Here is a 23,510-nt window from a genome sequence, read left to right as displayed (position 1 = left end):
CTTTGTCTCACTTATCTTGCTCAACACACCATTCTCTCTGCCTATATACTCTCCCAATCTCACCTTCGAACACTCTTCTTGTCCTTTACTTGAATGCATTTTCACCCTTCTCCTATATTTTTTTTTTCTGTTTTACTTCATATGTTAGCCTAGATACGGCCGCCATTGTGATGGTATTACGTACGAGTACTCGTCTTTCTTTAACCTGTTCTACCCAATTTGTAACTAAATATGGTCATTCGATTTTTCCCTATGTTGATCAGTTGCCTCACCTGTTCCTGAAGGGATGGAAGAGGCTATTGTAATCTCTGTCTGCTCGTGATTGTGCGAGTCCCACACACATCTAACTTAATGTTGTTCATTCTCAGATCTAATGCAATCTGCAGTATATACATTTCAAATACAACCATAAAATTATCGTTTTTATGAAATTATTCTTGAACTGTAAGGAAGAAGCACTCGGTGACTTGTGTGAAAAGCGGTTGCTTATAACAGAGCGAGACAATGCATTTTAAAATGCTCTGTCATGTTGCTAACAGTATTCTGTAAAACTATTGAGATTGATCCTCCGTCTATGTGTATGCTTCGTCAAAAACGTCGAAATTATTAAAAAATAAAAATAAAATGCCCTCCACAGAAGTGAGGCTCATGTAAGAGCAAGGTTCAATTGACAGTGGGACAAACATCAAGGGAATGAACAAACAGAAAAAGAGGAAAGGGAGGAGGGGATGAAACACTGAATGTAGCAAGTAATATGGTTGGGTTAGGGAAGGTTAATTCACTGGTCAACAGCCAAATTGGTTCTGACTTATTTTCAACTGTTTCTAACTAATTTGGTGCCCATAAATCCGAATCTGACCTTAAAATTTCGCTATCACGTAACCTTGACATAGTACATCATAAGTGTGGAAAAAATCTTTCGCGCGAATGCGAATTTCTTGATTAATTTCTCAATAAGTCTATTTATTGTCACAAAAAATAATATGAACTTAAAGTTTTTATTTACATCACATAAAAATATGTAAATCTCCTAAAATAATATGAACTTTATAAAATATCACAAAAAATAATATGAACTTTAAGTTTTTATTTACATCACATTAAAAGTGCTTCTGAACTTTACTTTTGCGTTTGTAGGAGCAATCACTTTCACGCTGAAAAGTCCAACAGTAGTCGCCCATCATGTTTGGATTGAATCGGCCTTGATAGAGTCTCCATGATGGCAATTTCCTGGTGAATAATTTCTCCATGTTCATCACTGACATCTCCAAGATTTTGTGGAAAGAAGTCCAGATGAGAATGGAAGAAATGTATCTTGAGTGACATTCGAGCACCGAGTGCCTGGTAACTCTTCAACATCTTGTCCGCAAGCTCTTCATAATTTGGTGCTCGAAAATTTCCAAGGTAATTGTTAGCAAGAGCCACAAAGCCATCCCAAGCAACGCTTTCCAGCTCAGATAGTCTCGTTACAAAGTCCTGATTAGTGAGTACAAGACGAATTTTGGCTGTGGCTGATATTCCTATGGTATACTGGTTCTCAAAAACTGGATGTGCTAGTGAAAATTGGATATGATAATCGAAATCTACAGGTTCATGTTGGTTAGAATCACCTCAAAATATACGAGAACCATAAAACTTTTAAAATGTTGTTGACCAGTGATCAGCAAAGGGCAACAGTGGGCAGAGGTGCATACTCCAGGATCGTGATATCCATGCAGTAATTTGAAGTGCAAGGCAAAGCAGGTGAGCAACTGCAGATTGATTGACTGCAAATTTCAACCTTTGTGTATGTGTGTGTGTATGTGTATGTGTGTGTGTATATACAGTCACGTGAAAAAGTCAGTACACCCCATGTAAAGTTTTGACTTTTTCAACATATTTCAACATACAGCTATTTGATCTTCATTTCAACAATATTGATAGATGAAGGTGATATAATATAACAAATATCATGAAACATTTACATTTTGTAGTCCATTGTATAATTTAAATAAACATAAATGCAAATTTCGCATGTGGAAAAAGTAAGTACACCCCTACATTTATCACTACTTCAAATACCTAAAATTTGAATCAGGTGCACCAGCTCAGGTGCAAATGATTAGAACATCGTTAGAGAGGATCTTTGAGGAACCTGTCTTATTTAAACCTCAGACATTTAGTTTGGTTTGCTCTTTGTTGTTGAAGTGTGCGGCGTCACCATGCCTAGATCAAAAGAGCTCTCTGAGGCCTTCAGAAAGAAGGTTATAGACGCCTACGAGTCTGGGAAGGGATTTAAAAAGATCTCCAAACAATTTGAAATCAATCATTCGACTGTCCGGAAGATCATCTACAAGTGGAGAAGATTCCCAGCAACTGCCAACTTGTTCAGGCCAGACTGCCCCACTGCCCCCAGCAAGTTCAGCCCAAGAGCAGACCGCAATATGCTGAAAGAAGTCTCTAAGAACTCCAGAATGTCATCACGGGACCTACGGGGAGCTCTTCCCACTGTTGATGTCAAAGTGCACGAGTCTACCATTAGAAAGAGGCTGCACAAATTTGATCTACATGGGAGGTGTGCCAGGAGGAAACCTTTGCTGTCTTTAAAGAACATCAGAGCAAGACGAAAGTTTGCCAATGAACTTGTTTGCCTTGAACTTGTTTCCAATGAACAAATGAACACTTGTTTGAACAAAACAAACACAAATGAACAAAAATGCAATGAACAAACACTTGTTTGCAATGAACTTGTTTGGCAGATGAAAGTTTGCCAAACAAAGTTTGCCAATGCCAAAGAAGGCAAAGACCAGCACTTCTGGAACAATGTGCTCTGAACAGATGAGTCAAAGGTCGAACTATTTGGCCACAGTACCAGAAGACATGTTTGGCAAAAACCAAAGACAGAATTTGACCACAAGAACCTGATACCAACTGTAAAGCATGGTGGTGGAAATATTATGGTTTGGGGCAGCTTTGCTGCATCAGGGCCTGGGCAGCTCACCATCATAGAATCCACTATGAATTCTTCATTGTACCAGAGGGTGCTTGAGGATGATGTGAGGCCATCTGTCGGAAAGTTGAAGCTCAACCAAAAGTGGACCTTGCAACATGACAATGACCCTCAACATACCAGTAAATCCACCAACGAATGGCTGAAAATAAAGAAATGGAGGGTTCTGGAATGGCCAAGTCAAAGCCCGGATCTGAATCCCATCGAGATGTTGTGGGGGGATTTGAAACGAGCTGTGCATGCAAAAAACCCCTCAAACATCGCACAGCTGAAAGAATTCTGCATGGAGGAGTGGGCAAAAATTTCTCCCAGTCGATGTCAGAGACTGGTAGACAGTTATAAGAAACGCCTACTTGAGGTTGTTTCTGCCAAAGGGGGCAATACCATCTATTACAGCCAAGGGTGTACTTACTTTTTCCACATGTGAAATTTGCATTTATGTTTATTTATATTATACAATGGACTACAAAATGTAAATGTTTCATGATATTTGTTATATTATTTCACCTTTATCTATCAATATTGTTGAAATGAAGATCAAATAGCTGTATGTTGAAATATGTTGAAAAAGTCAAAACTTTACATGGGGTGTACTTACTTTTTCACGTGACTGTATATATATTTATGGTTTTTTTTTTTTTTTTTTTTTTTTTTTAATAAACAGGAATAAAATTCCTGCGTGGGGCTAGTGTGAAAAAATCCTGACAACCCAGGACTCGAACCAAGGACCTCCATCGCTTACGATGACAGTGATAGCCCACTGCGCCATTGAGTCTCCGGAATCTCCTCAGAAATTTTCCACACTTAACACTGCGAGCTTCATAATGACCGATGTCTTACGTGCCTGCGAGGCAGACCCCGGATGAGAGCGTAACTATAATACTATATGTATGCGTATGTATGTATATGCAAGTATATATAGAAGTGCATTGGAGATTAACGCATCTTCAACTTTTCATAAACAGGAATTAAATTCCTGCGTGGGACAATTGTGAAAAATTCTGACTCAACCCGGAACTCAAACTAATGACCTCCATCACGTAGGCGGTGACAGCCCACTGAGCCATTGAGTCTCCGGAATCTCCTCAGAAATTCAGAAAAGAAAATTCTCAAAAAAAGGGGTGTGGGTGTGTGTGTGTGTGTGTGTGTGTTTTTATACATATAGTCTGCTCCATTTACGCAAGGTATTAGGTTCCAAACTCATATAGTTTTTAGTGTATGTGAATTATTTGGGGTTCTCCAATAAAAAAAAACACCCTGTACATTGTACGTGTGTGTGTGTATAATATATATATATATATATATATATATATATATATATATATATATATATATATATATACACACACACAGACTTGGCATTTAATATGGAATATTTCTTTTGTGGGGGTGAACTTACTTTTGAAGGTGAACTTTTTTTGTTTTCTTTTTTTTTTGTATACTGAATCGAGGCTCGTGAAAGAGCTGAAATTTATTTCACAAACAAATCAACCAGACAAACAAAATATATAAGAAGAGCTAGCGGAAGACAAGAGAAGGGGAAGCACACAAACACTTGAGGGCACACAACATTTAAGAGCAGGGAGATGTGTGGGAGGGAGAGGGCTTGGGGGGAGGGGGGTGGCAGAAGTATCAAACACAAGGACACCAAGGACTTCCAGGACAGAAGTTGGTATTTCAAAAAAGTGGAATTGGGGTGAAATTAGCGGGGATAGAAAAGATCAATGTTTTGGATGGGGGAAGATAAGAGATGGTGGTGAACAGCTGTTTTAAAGACCTGGAGGGTGGAGTGGGATTGAAGAGAGTGAGGGAGTTTGTTCCAGAGGTGGGAGAAAAGAGGAATGAAGGAGTGAAGGTGAGCAGAGAGTCTTGATTTTGGCAGTTTAACCATAAGAGGGTTGCAGGCAGATCTTGTGCGACCTGTAGGAATATTTGCTGGACAGAGCCCAGAGAGAGCTGGGGGGGCAAGGCCAGAGAGGAGTCGGTAGAAGACAGAAAGACCACCAACCTGCCTGCGGTGAGTGAGTGAGAGGCCCTTGGAGTTAGCTTCATCGCGGGAGATTCCAATGATTCTGAATGCTTTGGTTTCAACAGCGTGAAGACGAGCTAGGTGTGAGGCAGGTGCACCAGCCCAGAGGGGAGAGCAGTATTCCATTGAGCTGAGGATGAAAGCCTTGTATGTGGTGAGGAGCTCAGGTGTGCCAAGGAAGGACTTCGCACGACGGAGGATGCCCAGTCGGCGACTGGCTTTGGAGGCCAGATTTGAAATGTGGTTTTCCCAGGAAAGATCATGGCAGATAGTGAGACCCAAAAGCTTGAGTGACAGAACTTCTTGGAGAGGATTATTCAGAAAGTGGCTGGGAGGGTTGCTTTCATGGGAGGGTTACTTACTTTCATGACTTAGAACCAAAAGTTCATTGGAATTATGTTGAAATTATTCTAGATTTTGTTAATGTGACCTTTAAAAGAAATAAAAACCACATTTGACATTTCGAAGCAAATAAATTGATCCTTGAAAGTGATAGTAAGCTGATATCGAACTCAATTCACGGACAGTACTGTGTTAAACTTCTGTGCGTTTTCCAGAAGTATCTCTTTATTTTGCACATTAGCCAAATAATTTTTTTAACAAAAACAAAAGTTAAATTACGACTGGGATTACGGACAGTAAAATTACAGTTCAGTCCTTTGTGTAACCCCCACGAGCATTCAGGAGAGCACGTACACGTTGAGGCATGCTGTTCATGAGATTTGCCAAGGTTTGGACAGGAATCGCTTGCCATGCAGTGACAATAGCCTGCTGCAATTCACGCACAGAGGCAGGCTGCTGGTCCAAGTTGTCGATTTGACGCGTTAATTCTGCCCACAAGTTCTCTATCAGATTCATATCCGGGGACATGGGAGGCCACTCCATATGCTCTACACCACGGTCAGCAAGAAAGTTTTGGATCATGCGAGCACGATGAGGCCGTGCATTGTCATCTTGGAAGACAAAGTTTCCTCGAAAGGCTGCACAAACAAATGGAAGCAATGTTTCTTCCAGAATGGCCCTGTGCTTGAACTGTTTCAGGCTTCCATTCAGAACAACCAGGTCAGTTTTGCCCCCTGCATGAAAAGCAGCCCAAACGGTCACCCCACCACCTCCAGCTTCGACTCTTGGCACTATACAATCTTCGTTGTCGGCTTCATGCACTTGTCTGCGCACTCGGACGCGGCCATATTGACGATAGACCAGAAATCTAAACTTGTCACTGAAGATCACGTGATTCCAGTGTCCTGGCTGCCATTTACGGTGCTCTCTGGCCCACTGCAATCGGCGCTGGCGTTGTTGTCTGGTCAGACGTGGCTTTCTCAGGGGACGCCTGGCACGATAGCCTGCTTGAACCAGTCATTGGTTGACCATCCTTCTGGATACAGGCACATTTGTCAGTTGCTGCCACTCAGCCCTAAGCCGATTAGCTGACTTGGTACGGCCATTGCGGACTAACCGGTGCAGCTGGCGATCATCCATCCTTGTGGTTCTGCGGGGACGTCCTGACCTCGGTATTGGAGTAGGCACACCCCTCTGAGCATTTCGTTTCAGGATCTTTGACACCTGACCTTGGGTGATGCCATACTGCCGAGCAATAGCACGCTGTTTCATGCTGGAATTTCGTAAAGCCACCACTAAATGACAAACAGCATTGTCGAGTTGACGGACAATCTCCAGGGGAAGTGGCAATAACTTCTGTAGACGTGCAGCAGTTGTTTTCCACTAATACAGAACGCAACAACCCTTATATACCCGATTGTGAAGCCAATCGTCAAATGTACCTGTCCATACATTTTGTCACGCCACCTGTGATATAATCCTGTTATTGACTTCTTGCTGCGACAGACAATCAGTGACATGGTTCTTTTAACAAAGAAATCACCGAAGCGTAAAAGAAACTCACCAGATTGATATACCGAGTTCAGAAAGTAAACCAGTCAAGAAAAATATATATATTCCATATTAAATGCCAAGTCTGTATATATATATATATATATATATATATATATATATATATATATATATATATATATATATTCCTGTTTAATGAACTATGTGCTCTGAGACGCAGTGTCAATTTATCGCCCATAAGTACTCACTCAGTGCAAGCATGGCTGCGGATATAATTTCATTTGTGTTGAGTCAGAGACAAGCCGCATGATGGTCTTGAGTGGTCAAGTGGGACTGGTTTTGTCCTTTATTGAGAAGAGGGCCTTTCAGAGCACAGAATTGAAAGGAGCATTGTTGGTGGTTCAACCATTTTCCACCAGACGTCTGTTTCACTGTTGCTGTAGTTTGAATGATTTTTTGTTTGTTTTACAGGACACGCAGCACTGCACACAGTTGATGGCAATTGGAACGGTCTCCTGCAATCGCCTTCTGATGCTCCATCAAGATTCTTCACCACCCTCAAGGAATAGCCCAGTCTGTGGAGATGTCATGAAAACTGGTTTTGCTTCTGCTTTTTATTCTCCAAATGTCATTCTATTTTTCTCCTCTATACAACTACTCGGTGTCACTTTTATCTTGATTCGTGATATTTTGCTCATATTGTGTTTTATTTCTAAACAAAAGGATGAGCTTGATCCTGTGGTTCAAACGATAAACTTCTGGTCCTTCCATCACGTGAAAGTTTTTATTTTAAAAGGTGTGTGGAGGGTCTCCACACTACTGTAATGTCGATACATCAAGATGAGACCCACACAAGCTGTTTCTTCATCAATCTCCTCAAAGTCAGACCCGTAAGCCTTTATCTAAACAACAAGTAATGAGCTGGAATATCTTTTCATGGTCCCCACGCTGCCGAGAAAACGGGAAAAGACCGGTAAATTCAAAATGTGTTCCCGGTTCCAACCGTTGAGACATGGCTAAAATACGAGCGGTCTGGAAATTGCCGAGATTTTGACTTTTTTCAGGTCGAAGCAGCATTTGGAAACTGGTTTTATGTGAGACATTCGGAAAGGTCCGCCAATGGTTGATTTTTGTTACGGGGGCCAAAATTTCTGGTTGAAAGGCACCATTTTCCGATTTCCTCGCGGTCTCGCAACCGGCATTGCATCAAACGATTCATTCGCAGAGATCACATCTCTATTGCATGGTAAGTTTGTGTGTACCGTATTTAAATATCATTAAATTTCATCCAATCTATTCAAATATCTTTATTTGTTTCTGCAGTTGTTTCGTTTTCAGCCTGTGGCTGCTGGTTGCATCAGGTTCTGGAAGCGCAGCCGTGCCCCTGTTCCCTGTTCCAGTAAGCTGGTGCTCTTTTTGCCGACCTGGGAAGGATGACAGGCTGAGCCAACCCATCTGGTGTTATTTCAACTGCACTTTTCGGGGCGAGAACTCAAGACCCTAAGATATGAAGCCAGACACTTTAAGGATGGTTAAAGATGGTTGTGGATGCCTATTACTAGTATTAAATTACAATGAACCAGGTACGTTGTCATTTTCTTTTTATCCCAATAATGACGAAATGGTCAGAGAAATCAAACCATACCTAGTTGTTGAATTGTCAAATTCGGGTCCCTGTTCAAGTCCGATTTACTCGCCCTGGGCTCGGCAAGTCGGCATGCTGCCGCTATCTGTGCTTTGATCGCCACGTGCTTCTTTTTCACTTCCAAGTATTGTCATTTCTGATTACTCAGCTTGATCCGTTTCTGCCTCCTTTCTCTAAAAATATATGAACAACAAAAACTCTTCACTCCAAAAATAAACAAACAGTTCCTCCTTTATTCTCCATCCCTTCTCTTTTTCAACATCCCCAAACTAAATATTCATTGCATGTAATGCTTCTCCCTTTAAAAAGTCTAGAATCCTGAGAAGTCCATTTTCCAGAGGTTGTGTGCACACAACAACGGTTCCCCTTCACATCCATTAATGGTGTAAAATATCTTCCATGTCAGTACCATCCCTCCTCTGTGTTTCCACCTGTCCCCCTCACAGCTTCCCCCCATCCCATCCCCCTGCCCCCCTCCTCACAGCTTCTCCCAGACCAACCCCCTCAACTTCCCCACCAGCCCCAAACCCTCCCAGCTCTCCCCTTTTCCCCAAACTCAACATCCTCCCAGCTCGCACCCTCCTAGCTTCCCCCACCCTGCACCATCCCAGCCCCTCACCCACCCCCACTACCACACACCCTCTGAGCTTCCCCCTCTCCTTCCTTTCCATATTCCTGCATCCTGCCAGCAGCTCCCCCTCCCCTGTCCCTAACTGTGTGGACCTCAAACCTCTGAGGCCTCCTCTCCAGCCTGACATATCACTCAATCGAGGCAGCTGCCAAGATATCGGACATCATCTGTTAAACAGAATCCTTCCTCCCACAGGACATCCCTGGCTATTGTCTTAACTATCCTCTTGAAGAAGTTCACTCATTCAAACTCTTGGGTCTCACTCTCAGCCATGATCTTTCTTTGGCAAACCACACCTTTAAGTTGGCCTACAAAGCCAATCATCGACTGGGCATCCTCCTTCGTGCAAAGTCCTTCCTTGGCACACGTGAACTCCTATCCACCTACAAGGCCTTCATCCGCAACTTGATGAAGTAATGCTCTCCCCTTTGGGCTGGCTCCCCTGCCTCACACCTTGCTCAGCTTGATGCCGTGGAAACCAAGCCCTTCAACACCATTGGAATCTCTTGCGATTAATCTGTGTTCATGGGCCTATTACTTTCATATCTCAGGTCAGGTTGGTGGTCTGTCTGTCTTTTCCCACCTCGTTTCTGGTCTTGCACCCTCTGCTCTTTCCCTCTACCCCAGGTTTTTGCAAGGTGCACTCCGTCAACCAACTCCTTTTGGTAAAAATTATCTATATCCAGGATCACTGCTCACCTCTATTCATTCATTGCTCTCTTCTTACACCTGTGGAACCAACTTCCTGAATCTCATTCTTCCCTCCAGGTTTTCAAAAGGCAGCTGTTCACCACCATCTCATATTGTCCTTCCTCCAAAACCATGATCATTCCTACACCCATTAACTTTCCCCAAGCCCACCTTTTTTACTTTCCTGTTTTCCTTTGCTTCTGTATCCATCTTGTGCACCCCCTGTCTCCTCCCCTAGTACTCACATCCCTCATCTTCCATGTCACTCTCTGGTTTGTCCCTCAACGCTGCCGTTATGTTTCCCCCCTCTTCCTCTGCTGTTAGTTTTGTTTCCGTGTCCTGATCCATTCTACATTCAACCTTCTCCACAAAAGTCTTATCATTAGTACAACGAAATGCCAAGGAAAAACTGATGGTCAGGACTTATTGACTATCTTCTGTAGAAAAATGTAATCTTGAAAAAAAAAAAACCTCGAAAACACCGTGGTGGGAATTGTTTTCATGACACCTCCATTGTTTTGTTTACCTTTTCATGAAATCAACATTGTACTTTAAATGAAATTGATAAAGGTTTATACTGCTGAAGGAAGTGAACCGGTTTTGTAACCGTTGTGCGATAATGCACCAATCTCGACTTTGCTTTGCAAAATGCTCGACACGATTTTTATTATTCTTTACAAGAACGAACGAACGAACGAACGAACACACACACACACACACACACACACACACACACACACACACACACACACACACACTCACACACTCTCTCAAATTAGTGGCCTTCTCCATCGCTGCTCCCACCCTCTGGAACTCACTACCTCAGACCATCAGAGACTCCTCCTCACTCACCACATTCAAAACATCACTCAAGACCCACCTGTTCAACACTGCATTTAACTTTTAACCCACCGCATTTAACCCCTGACTATCTCTTCTCCTTCTCCTTCCTTTGATTATTTACCTATTGATTTTTGTCTTTTTGCACTTGTTTTTTTGTACTCTGTCAAAGCGCCTTTGGGCTTCTTGAAAAGCGCTATATAAAATAAATGTGTTATTATTATTATTATTATTAGTGAAACAGTACTCCAATGCCATTCATATGGAATTTGGCCTGGATAAGTGCACCAAGTGCACCAAGTGCACATTCATACAAGATAAACCAACAAAAACAGACAACATACAAATTGACACAAATACAACTAGAACGTCACTCAATAGAGAGCATACCTCTGCCAGGTGAACAGTTTAAGTTTTGTATCCCAGAGTAGACCAGAAAATCACAATACAAAATCACATTTAATGTGGATCATCCGTCCACAACTTGTTCAGATATCCCGCTATGTATAGTTTTTGACCCTATCTCCCAATGGTGAAGAATCACTTAAAGAATTATAGTACCCGGATCCGGATCTTCACCAAAATTGAATCGATTCTTGTCACACACCCAACCTCTCCACCAAGTTTTGTCCGAATCCGTCCATAACTTTTTGAGATATCCTGCTATGTATCGTTTTTGGCCCGATCTCCCAATGGTGAAGAATCACTTGGAAAAATCTACTAGCCGGATCCGAATCCAGATCTTCACCAGAATATAATAATTTTGTCCTTGTCACATACGCTACATCTCTGCCAAATTTCGTCCAAATCCATCCACAACTTTTTGAGATATTTTGTTCCAAACAAACGGACAGACAGACAGTGGTGAAAACAACCTCCATCCACCTTTGGTGGCGGAGGTAACAATACAGGAGCCAGACAACGAAGCATTATACAAATACCTCGGAGTAAACGTGGGCCACCAAAAACGTCACAAACAAATGCGCAAAACAATTACCAAATAATACCTGGGGAGAGCGAGGCTGATCCTGAAAACATACCCATCTCCAAGGAACAAAATCAAAGCCATAAACCAACTCGCAATACCATTATTCCAGTACAGCTGCGGGGTAATAAACTGGCCACAATCAGAAATCAATAAACTGGATATCAAAACAAGGAAACTCCTCACCATCCACAAAATGTTTACAAGAATAAATGCATCCCGAGAATGTACCTGCCGAGACGAGAAAGAGGTACCGGCATGATGGAGCTCAACCAAGTGCACAGAATGACAACTGTAGGATTGGCGGAATATGTAAAACATGCAATAGACTACCAAATACAATTTGTAAGCAAACATGAAGACAGAAAACCAGAGAAGGTATCCCTAACCCACCTAGCAAAAAAAAATTCAAATACAGATGCGAATGGAAGATGTCACACAAGAGACCGAAACAACGAGTAGCGCTTCAACAATTGCAAAAAAGAAGAAAGAAAAATATCAAACGAAATATCAATAGATATACACCAACAACTGGGAAAACGATAAAAGAGCAGGAAGGTATAAAAAAAAAGAGTTGGACAGATTGGGAGTAGAGAAAGAAGACTCTGGAATGGCTAAGAAGATGTCAGCTCAAATGGGATGGAGAACAAATCATAAATGCCACGAATCTCCAAGAACACTACACCAATGGCTTTAAGAAAATGGCGGGACTGAGTCAATCGGACAAGTGTAGGTTCTGCAAGGTAGAAACAGAAAGTATGAGCTACCTCCTATCAGAATGTAAAAAAACTCATGTCAGAGCAGCTGTTCACCCAAAGGCACAACAAAGTATGTCGAGTAATCCACTGGCACATCTGCATAAGTCTCAATATCTCAATTCCAGAAAACTCATGAAAACATGAACCAAAAGCAATCACTGAAAACAAGGAAGTAATGCTCACATATGTCCTATTGATCCCATCAAGTGTGAACATAGAACACAAAGCATTGCGACCGGACATAGGACTGAGGTAAAAAAAGAAAAGAAGGCATTGCTAAGTGAGATGTCAGTCCCCAGCAATTTTGGCCTAAACAACACAAATCAAGAAAATAACCAAATAACAAGCCCTCAAAAATGAAGTGAAAAGATCCTCAAAGTTGAAGAGTGCCGAAATGGTACCAGTGATTATTGGAGCATCGGGAATGATAAAAAAAAAAGAACCTTGCAGAGATCTTAAAAAACATCCCTGGGAATATTATGACAAACGAACTGCAGTTGGAAGCTGGCCGAGGCTCGGTGACGAACCTGAAAAGAGTCCTCAGAACAAAACTTTGAGAACAAGAAAACTTCATAATTTGGTCCATGAATCATGATCCCTAACTGAAACAGAGGTGGATACTTCGAGACCTGGAAGGACTCCATTCCACCTTCTGAAACTCGCTTATGGAGAAAACAACCAAACACACACGCACGCACACAAGATCCCATCACATTTGATGGGATCTTGTGCACACACAAACAAACACACACACACACACTCCTAATATGGTGGTTGGTTCGTCAGTTTGAATCACAAATCAAATAATGTAAATCAAAACTCGTAGCCAACACATCTAAAGCGTAGAAAGTGATTGCCAGGAGAGGATCGAGAGAGAGTGGAGAAGGGGGTAGAGAGAGGGGGGACAGCACAAGAACGCTCACACAGAGCGTGGTCAGAGGGAGGATTCCACAGAGACCAAGAAGGATAGGTGTGGTATGTACTGATCTTGTGCATCGATTTCTTAATTTATAACAACTCGAGTGCTGGATATCACGTTTTCATACTATGTCTCAAACACCGTTTACCCCACTTCGTCTTTCCCATCTGAAGTCGTGGCTCATAAAGCAGTTAAAAGTTTCATGTCCTTGTGATTTGTGCAAAACAAGTCTGATGAGAAAATGAGAATCAGAACATGTTTACGTCAAAAGTAAATAATTACCCAACTTTCTTTAGAATGTTTATTCTTACATTTTCTGCTTCTGAAGAGTCTTTTACTGTGAAGAAGGTTTTGATCCCTTGGCTTGTTGCGGCGGCCATCAGTTTAGACTTGTGTGTGCTTCCTGCAGTATGCTGCTTGATATGCGGTGACCATCAGTTTAGCCTTGTGTGTGCTTCCTGCAGCATGCTGCTTGATATGCGGTGACCATCAGTTTAGTTTAGCCTTGTGTGTGCTTCCTGCAGCATGCTGCTTGATATGCGGTGACCATCAGTTTAGCCTTGTGTGTGCTTCCTGCAGCATGCTGCTTGATATTGGATAAGCCACCTTGGGAGATGGAGAAACTCCACGAGCATACTAGCTCCATGACAATTTTCAGTATCTTTCATCAACGTGTCATAACTGGTGGAAAGCAGCCATTCGTCACGGAAGACACACATCCTTTTTGTGGTCGCCTTCTTCTTTTTCAGTAAACTTCGGCACTTCAAAGTTTTATCACTCCCAGTCCCATGTGACGAGTCCCATGACGCCATGACAGCGTTTTGTTTCCAGCTGCTGCTTGGCCTTATTGACAGCATATTGTTGCCATGATGGAAGTGTACACGCCAGCGCTGCATGCTGCTTTTCCTTTCCCTTTTCAAATATTGTTCAGAGGACGACAAATACGGGACAAATATCGTCCCGGGAAGGTTTGAAATGGGATGTGGGACATTCGAGTTAAAAAAAAAACAGGACGATCCCATAAAATACGGGACACCTTGTCAGCGTGCTTCTTATGGTTGTTTGGAGGGAAGGAGAGGAGATAAGGGTTGGGGAGAGGGGAGAAAGATTGGGGAGAGGGGAGAATTATTGGGGAGAAGGGAGAAGATTGGGGAGAGGGGAGAAGGATTGGAGGGGAGAATTATTGGGGAGAGGGGAGAAGGATTGCGGAGAGGGGAGAATTATTGGGGAGAGGGGAGAAGGATTGGAGAGAGGGGAGAATTATTGGGGAGAGGGGAGAAGGATTGGGGAGAGGGGAGAAGGATTGGGGAGAGGGGAGAATTATTGGGGAGAGGGGAGAAGGATTGGAGAGAGGGGAGAATTATTGGGGAGAGGAGAAGGATTGGGGAGAGGGGAGAAGGATTGGGGAGAGGGGAGAATTATTGGGGAGAGGCGAGAAGGATTGGGGAGAGGGGAGAAGGATTGGGGAGCGGGGAGAATTATTGGGGATTGGGGAGAGGGGAGAAGGATTGGGGAGAGGGGAGAATTATTGGGGAGAGGGGAGAATTATTGGGGAGAGGGGAGAAGGATTGGGGAGAGGGGAGAAGGATTGGGGAGAGGGGAGAATTATTGGGGAGAGGGGAGAAGGATTGGGGAGAGGGGAGAAGGATTTGGGAGAGGGTATAATTATTGGGGAGAGGGGATAATTATTGGGGAGAGGGGAGAAGGATTGGAGAGAGGGGAGAATTATTGGGGAGAGGGGAGAAGGATTGGGGAGAGGGGAGAAGGATTGGGGAGAGGGGAGAATTATTGGGGAGAGAGGAGAAGGATTGGGGAGAGGGGAGAATTATTGGAGAGTGGGGAGAATTATTGGAGAGTGGGGAGAAGGATTGGAGAGTGGGGAGAGGGGAGAAGGATTGGGGAGAGGGGAGAATTATTTGGGAGAGGTGAGGATTGGGGAAAGGAGAAACGCAGGGGCGAGGAGAAGAAAATGAAGAGTGGGGAGAGGTGAAAAGGAAGAATCGGGAAGAAATTGAGGAAAAAGCCCTGCAATCACCTCTTTGCAACATCCAAATTCACTGTGACTGATGAAATGCAGAGATGGTGCGTGTGAAGTCCCAACATGAGGTGGACACCACATTCACTCCTGGATTATACAGGATGTTCATAAAATCCTTGTGAAACTAACTTTTTATGTCCACATGATAAAAGTAACAGGAAAGAACAGTCAGCCTCAAGCAACATTTCACTTGCGGTCCACAAGCTTTCTCAAGCACCCCCACCCATCTTTCCACAACCCCTACCTCCCACAACCCCTCCCCCCCTTACCCCCACAACCCAAACTTCCCACAACCTCTCCCTCATTCCTCACCCCCTTTCCTCACCCCCTTCAGGTTGAAGCCAAATGGTAAGAAAGTAATTATTTTCATCTATTCCAGAGTAAGGTTCGTGTTAGAGCCAGCGTGGTCTTCATCAGAGACTGTCTTTCCGCGTTCAGACGTTATACTTCCCCCAGGAGCACGAGAGCCACATTGGCCTACAATGGAGCATGTGACCCACAAATTGACAACTTTTTTTCACTTCATTTGGCCTCAGACAAAAATATTTATAAAACCACCAAATGATGCCACTAGACAGTGCATAATTATAAAGTCTACACCCCCTTTTTCAAAATTTTCACCTTTTGTTGCCTTGTAGCCTGGAATTACATTGCATTAAATCAGACTGTTTCCACCTTTAATTACACATCGCAACCTACAACTACCAAGTCAAAAACAAATTCTACAAATTTCAGAGAATTAATTCAAAATATAAAACTAGAATATCTTGTTTGGATAAGTGTCCACTCCACCCCCCCCCCTCCCTCCCCCCCTTATAATAGCAATTGTAAATTAGCTCAGGTGTAACCAATCACCTTCAAAATCACGCACCAAGTTAATTGGCCTCCACCTGTGTTAAATTGTAGTGATTTTCATTATTTCAGAATTTACATGAGCTCTTCCTGTAGGTTTCCTCTGCTGGGTAGTGCATTTCACAGCAAAGACTCAACCATGAGCACCAAGGAGCTTTAAAAAGATCTCAGGGATAAAGTTGTGGAAAGGCACAGATCAGGGGATGGGTATAAAAATATCTCAAAGGCCTTGAATATCCCTTGGAGCACAGTCAAGACGATCATTAAGAAGGGCCAAATGCAACTTTGAAAGAGCTACAGGCCTTTATATCAAAGACTAGTCCATGTGATGGAGAACCACTCCGGAGATCTAACCACTTAACCTATGAAAACAAACACTCCGGATATTCTGAAGCCATGTGGCAAAAAGTGTTGTGGTCGGACGAAACCAAGATGCAACTTTTTGGCCTAAATGCAAAACGTTATGTTTAGCGCAAACCCAACAAAACGCATCACCCAAAGAACACCATCCCTACTGTGAAGCATGGTGGTGGCAGCATCATATTATGGGGATGTTTCTCATCAACAGGGACTGGGTCGGGATATAAAGGAAAGTGGATGGAGCAAAATACAGAAACATCCTAGAGGAAAACATGCTGCCCTCTGCAAGAAAGCTGAAATTATAACGGAAGTTCACCTTCCAGCATGACAACGACTCAAAGCTACACTGGAGTGGCGAAGGAACAAAAAAGATAAATGTACCTCGAGTGTCCCAGTCAGAGCCCTGACCTATATCCAATCCAAAAAAATCTGTGGCATGTCTTGAAGATTGCTGTCCATCAACACTCCGTATGTAACTCGACTGAGCTTGAACAGTTTTGTACAGAAGAATGGGCAAATATTGCCCAATCAAGGTGTGCAAAGTTGGTGGAGACCTATCCCAACAGACTCACAGCTGTAATTGCTCTCAAAGGTGCTTCCACCACATATTAACTCAGGGGGGTGAATACTTATACAACCGAGATATTGTCGTTTTATATTTTGAATTAATTTTCTGAAATTTGTAGAATTTGTTCTTCACTTGGAAGTTGTGGGTTACGATGTGTAAATAAAGGTGGAAAAAGTCTGATTTAATTCCAGGATACAAGGCAACAAAAGGTGAAAATTTGAAAGGTGTGTAGACTTCTTTGTGTAGGCTCTGTATCAGGAACATCAATGACTCTGCACACTTTGATGGAGTTCGACATGAGCATCGCTGATGTCCGATTGCACATTTCATTGCTCTTCGTACGACCTTTCGACCAACAAGGGAAGGCCAGCCATGGCATACATGGTGGAGATTCCTGCAAGTTTGGGATCAGTGACTTTGCAGCAGTGTTTGTTGATTTTAAGTGAGATGATCGAGGCCTACGTAAAGAATAAAAATACAGCAAAGGAAAAAGAAACAGCAGCAGTAAATGAAATATACAAAACATTTTGAGTAATAAAAGCAAATGAGATGACGAAACGATATGAACAATGTGGAGATTTTCAGCTTTATCAAAGGATCGTGTTATCTGAGTTTGATAGAATTAGTCGGAGGATGCCAACATTGTTTCTCTGCCATTTATTATAGATAAGCATATTATAATTGACATTTTCTAACAATCCTGCCTTCAACCAGAGACACAACCTTGTGTAAATGTGCAGTAATGAAAAACCACCCACAACCCGAAACCGGCGACGTGACATCATATCAAAGACAGGGAGCGTTTGTTGTTTTTTGTTCGGTCCGTGTTTACTCTGCGCACCCATACATGGCGGGGATTACACACAGAAAGTTCTTCTCCATAAACGGCCGACAGAAAAGGAAACAACACTTGGGGATTTTGCAAAAACGCGACATCGTTAGTGGACAATCCGTGGGTGGACTTGGGATATTTGGTATTTCCAGTACACAAGCTAAAATCTACAGGAAAAATCATAATAATGTTTCGCTAACAATACGCGGCTTCCATCATCCGAACTAAATAAAAAATATACACTTTTTAATCTTTAATCCGTTCCAAGGCTGGTGTTTTGCTCTCGACAAGCTAAGCCTCGCAAACTTAACTGAACATTTGAAAAAAGATTTAAAACGTTCATCACCTTGTGGTTTTTTTTTTAGTTAAAAAATAAAAAAAAATTATCTTTTTTTTTTCTTGTTTGACATTTTCACCTGAAATGTAACTTTGCCCCTTTTCCTCTCCTCGTGTGGGCGATGAAACTACCGAGGAAGACGCAACGGGCAAAAGTGCGGAATTTTCAAAGAAACCGCACAACTCGAGCCATGTGGGTTCGTCGTGCGGATACACACACATGTTGCGGTGGTCGCTCGACTCGCAACGTACAAAAAACAATTAGAAACGATTGCAAAGCCGTGAGTTGCGTCATGAAGCTTTATGCTCGGAAAACAAAACAAATCGGAAAGATTATTGTCCCCAAGAAAAAAAACCCCTAGCGCTTGGGACTGTCGCCCGTTTTCAAAAATATTCTCCGCGATGCTGACGGACGGAGCGGCGTTGCTATGTACACGTCGACTTCAGCAATGCTGACCTGCGCTTCAGGGTGCAAGTATGTGACCCTACCACGTGCAAATTAAAGCTTCTGTTGTCATCTTGGAAAAAAAATTAAGAACAAAAGATTGCCCGTGGCCTACCCCAAAGAGTTTGCATGTTCTTTCTTTTCTTCCTTTTTAGTTTTTTTTAATTAAGAGGTAGTAGAGTCAATGCTTTAAGAGACAGAGGGAGAGAGGGATAGAGAGATGTGAATGATCACTGTCATTTCTTGGTTATAAGAATGTCTTGTGAGGTAAACTGCAGCTACAGTTAGGGTAGGCCCATAGCTAAATGTTAGTAACAAAGCGGAACTTTTCACCTTTCTTCCCACTTCTGACGCCAGTCCTATTTGAACTTCACCTTTCTTCCCACTTCTGACGCCAGTCCTATTTGAACTTCACCTTTCTTCCCACTTCTGACGCCAGTCCTATTTGACCTTCACCTTTCTTCCCACTTCTGACACCAGTCCTATTTGAACTTCACCTTTCTTCCCACTTCTGACACCAGTCCTATTTGAACTTCACCTTTCTTCCCACTTCTGACGCCAGTCCTATTTGAACTTCACCTTTCTTCCCACTTCTGACGCCAGTCCTATTTGACCTTCACCTTTCTTCCCACTTCTGACACCAGTCCTATTTGAACTTCATCTTTCTTCCCACTTCTGACACCAGTCCTATTTGAACTTCACCTTTCTTCCCACTTCTGACACCAGTCCTATTTGAACTTCACCTTTCTTCCCACTTCTGACACCAGTCCTATTTGAACTTCACCTTTCTTCCCACTTCTGACACCAGTCCTATTTAAACTTCATCTTTCTTCCCACTTCTGACACCAGTCCTATTTGAACTTCATCTTTCTTCCCACTTCTGACACCAGTCCTATTTGAACTTCATCTTTCTTCCCACTTCTGACGCCAGTCCTATTTGAACTTCATCTTTCTTCCCACTTCTGATGCCAGTCCTATTTGAACTTCATCTTTCTTCCCACTTCTGACACCAGTCCTATTTGAACTTCATCTTTCTTCCCACTTCTGACACCAGTCCTATTTGAACTTCATCTTTCTTCCCACTTCTGACACCAGTCCTATTTGAACTAGTGTCAGAACTTCATCTTCCGTGGCAACGCACGGCAAACAGAATGCCAGTACCGCTTGGGCCCTGCATCGGGCGAGCTCGACCCATTTGCGATGCTCACAAAGCGGCTTTTACAGCCACGAATCTCAGCTTGGCCAACAACCCTGCAAATCAGTGCCTTTCGATATGAGAGAGAGAGAGAGAGAGAACCCACACCCGAGCTCCCGTTCCGCGCTCACTGTCACCGGCCGCCGTGCCATTCCGGCATCCTGTCCGGTGATTTGCGCTCATCTGTGGCTTTCAAATTAGTGTGCGACGAATGCTGGCGGCGTGCTCTCAGCTGGCGGCCGCAAACATGAGATGCAAACCTCATGGTCTTGTGCGGACAATATCGATTCGGATTCGCCCAGAATCCGGGACAAACAAACCAAAATGATCATACACAGAGTGGCCCAGTTCCCACCAACAATGGCCGAAGCATTATCATTTTGAAAATTGTGACAAACCTTCAGATAGTCCATCCACTAAATATCGCTTTGTTCGTGTCTTCATTTTCCCAGATCAGCCTCATTTACACACAGGAGTTCCATGGCAACAACGTTTTGAGTTGTTCTCAAACGTACTTTATCCCCCGTGACAAATTTAAAATGAACCCTTAATTGTGGAAACAGTGCCACCATGCTCAACAAAGACGACGCCATTTAGGGATGGCTTTTCCTAAGCAATCAAGCAGATCGTTTGGCGAGCTCGAGTGAACGACAAAATCCATGATGCTGTGATGACAACGGGTTATAGGATTTTATAACCAAGGTCATTGTGTAGGACACAGAGCACATGTAGTGCTTAAACCGACGCGATTCCTGACTGCATAAGGACCCTGTCCCGCGTCACTGCCTCTTCAGCAACCGGGACAAATTGCCGGCGGGCATTAATGGCGTCCAAAGGCCCCTGCATACACGTCCCATTAGCGACCTCACCAAGCTTCTCTCCGTAGAACAAGTGCCACGGCCTCTCCATAGCACCATGGGCGGATGAAAGATGCACGGCGATGAGGGCAAACCACAGAGCCGGGGCGAACGGGCGGCAAGGCGCATAGCAAAGGGCCGACGGTGAGGGTCAGCGCAGGAGCAACAGATGAGGAAGACGAGGGGAAAATGATGAGACAGAGGTTTGGCTGGACAAGGAACAGGTGGCGGCGAACATGTACGGGTATCAATTGGACGTGTCCGAGTGGACGCTCCCCGGCCCTTCGGTGGGTGATGTAACGGACGACGGTGTTGTGGCGTCTTGCCATCCACCATTGGCCTGTTGGGTAAAGGGGTGAAGGTCAAGGGAAGGAAACACAAAGCACGTGTGAAAATAAAGCAATTTCAAGTTGCTTAAGCACAATTGAACAAGCAGAAAATAAATCATGATGATGGGGAACAATAAGGATTATGAACAACAAGTTTGTCCAATGCTTCCTTCCCTTGTTGAAAACTGTAGTCTCTGCTTGCACATTGACAACGATGATAAAAATGATAAAAATTTTGATCATAATATTTGGAAGTTCATTCAGTGCATTTTTCTGTTGATTTTATCGAGAGTGGGTGTTGAGTGAACAGAGAGTGGGTGTTGAGTGAACAGAGAGTGGGTGTTGAGTGAACAGAGAGTGGGTGTTGAGTGAACAGAGAGTGGGTGTTGAGTGAACAGAGAGTGGGTGTTGAGTGAACAGAGAGTGGGTGTTGAGTGAACAGAGAGTGGGTGTTGAGTGAACAGAGAGTGGGTGTTGAGTGAACAGAGAGTGGGTGTTGAGTGAACAGAGAGTGGGTGTTGAGTGAACAGAGTGGGTGTTGAGTGAACAGAGAGTGGGTGTTGAGTGAACAGAGAGTGGGTGTTGAGTGAACAGAGAGCAGGTGTCGAGTTAACTTTGGCAGAGAGCAGGTGTGGAGTTAACATTAATAGAAAGCAAGTGTTGAGTTATCGTTAACAGAGATCGGGTGTCAAGTAAACCGAGAGCAAATGTCGAGGTAACCTTTCTCGGGGAAGGATAACATCTGCATCCCAAGGTATCTCTTTCATCCGCCGATCAAAATCGACGTTATCGTTTTTAATTGCTTGGTCCGGTAACGACCAGTCGGTTTGACAATAAAAAATAAAAGCAATTTTTCTTTTCCTCGATAGAAAACATTATTGTTGAAAAGACTCCACGAGCTGTGCAGAGATGAATACTTTAAAGGCAAGAAAGTGTATGGTGAACAATAACGGCTCCCTTGGTCACGTCCTTGTGCGTTAGTGCCGGTGTTTGACACGGCGAATTTGAAAGGCCCATTGTGTGCGATAAATACAAAAATGCTTGATAATGCGTGCATCTAAATTAGCCTATTATATTGTCATTAGCAAAAATAATGCAGCTAATTACATATATCACGTAATTATGCCTCTGTCACTCGATATGCTGACAGACTTGATTGTTCTCCATTAAATGTTACAATCACACTCACAACATTCCCCTTAAAACAATTACCCACTAACTACGCTCTGTTATTGCGCACACTGGCTATAAGCATTGTGTGCCACACGCCTTGTCGCAGATTTGTGGGGCACCTGCATGTGGCCACCGTGCATGGCCTTGCATTTCAATATTACATTACACGTACGAATCGTACGTTTCCTTTTAGGGTTTGGGGGGAGGGAGAGTACGTTTCCTTTTAGGGAACGTTTCCTTTTGGGGGGGAAATTAACTCAAAAGAAAAAAAAAATACTCCAATCCAATGTGGTAACAATCCACGAGACTCCCTTCAAACCGCTCTTGCATTAAATCACAAGTCGTGGATGTACCCATCGTCCCATCAAGGACTTGTGATGGGATGGGATAGCATTTGACAGGATGAGAGGGCCTTGCAAAAACAACAATCCTGTGTTGAACGTAATAAATAGAGAAAACAACAACAATCCCACGTCTAATGTAATAAATAGAGAAAACAACAACAATCCCACGTCTAATGTAATAAATGGAGACAACAACCACAATCCGGCAATTTGGTCTTGCCTGTCGTATCGCACATCAAAATCACATGAAGTCATCCGGCATGGCGATGCTTTGCCAACTAGAAGGGCACTCGGTGGAGCGCATCGTGCCTCGCTCGCTCATTCTGAACAAAAATACCATCGTTAACTGAACACGCTACTATGATGGCCCATGAACCCGTATCATCCATGCACACTATTATGTCACATACCTTGCCATTATCTGTACCTTTATTGATTCATTATTAGGATAGTTAACGACCCCTTTTGTACACATTAAGGCTAAATTGCATCAATGAAAGTGAATATGAAAAAAAAACTCAAACTATATTCCCCATGGCTCGTCGATCATGGGTGAAGTTTCACATCGATCTGTTCAGTGGTTCTGAAGAAGATTTTTTAAACGTTTTTATTTTCAATCCAATAGGGCCACCTGACAACGTGACGATGACATCATAAATGTATTCTTCACTCACATCGGCTCGGAGATCAAATGTATGAAGTTTCAGATTTTTTCGGATAAATATTTCAATTCAACCAATTATGGCTGGAATAGCACTTCACCAATGACGTCATCATTATCAACCTCTAAACCCCATGGGAAGTTGATGACATATGCCATGTTAAAAAAAAATGGTGAGCG

General features: G+C 43.1%; 2 protein-coding genes across 10 annotated transcripts in view; one reads left to right on the top strand and one right to left on the bottom strand.

The window, feature by feature from the left end:
- DSN1 (DSN1 component of MIS12 kinetochore complex) overlaps positions 1 to 8,455 on the top strand; it is a 149,054-nt gene extending 140,599 nt beyond the window's left edge. For all 6 annotated transcript variants that reach the window (XM_068124867.2, XM_068124865.2, XM_068124869.2 and 3 more), the window contains one exon: positions 7,344 to 8,455. In XM_068124867.2, coding sequence (XP_067980968.2) covers positions 7,344 to 7,441 — 98 coding nt within the window. In that variant the 3' untranslated portion in view covers positions 7,442 to 8,455. The remainder of the gene's footprint in view (positions 1 to 7,343) is intronic.
- Positions 8,456 to 17,800: 9,345 nt separating this feature from the next.
- LOC137432724 (pre-B-cell leukemia transcription factor 1) overlaps positions 17,801 to 23,510 on the bottom strand; it is a 209,598-nt gene continuing 203,888 nt past the window's right edge. For all 4 annotated transcript variants that reach the window (XM_068124860.2, XM_068124859.2, XM_078783549.1 and 1 more), the window contains one exon: positions 17,801 to 21,163. In XM_068124860.2, the coding sequence (XP_067980961.1) occupies positions 21,071 to 21,163 (93 nt within the window). In that variant the 3' untranslated portion in view covers positions 17,801 to 21,070. The remainder of the gene's footprint in view (positions 21,164 to 23,510) is intronic.

Source organism: Myxine glutinosa, chromosome 8, assembly GCF_964187855.1.
Source record: "Myxine glutinosa chromosome 8, kmMyxGlut1.1, whole genome shotgun sequence".
Taxonomy (NCBI): Eukaryota; Metazoa; Chordata; class Myxini; order Myxiniformes; family Myxinidae; genus Myxine; species Myxine glutinosa.
The sequence above is the reverse complement of the archived record's forward strand: the minus strand, read 5'-3'. Positions and strand labels throughout refer to the sequence as shown.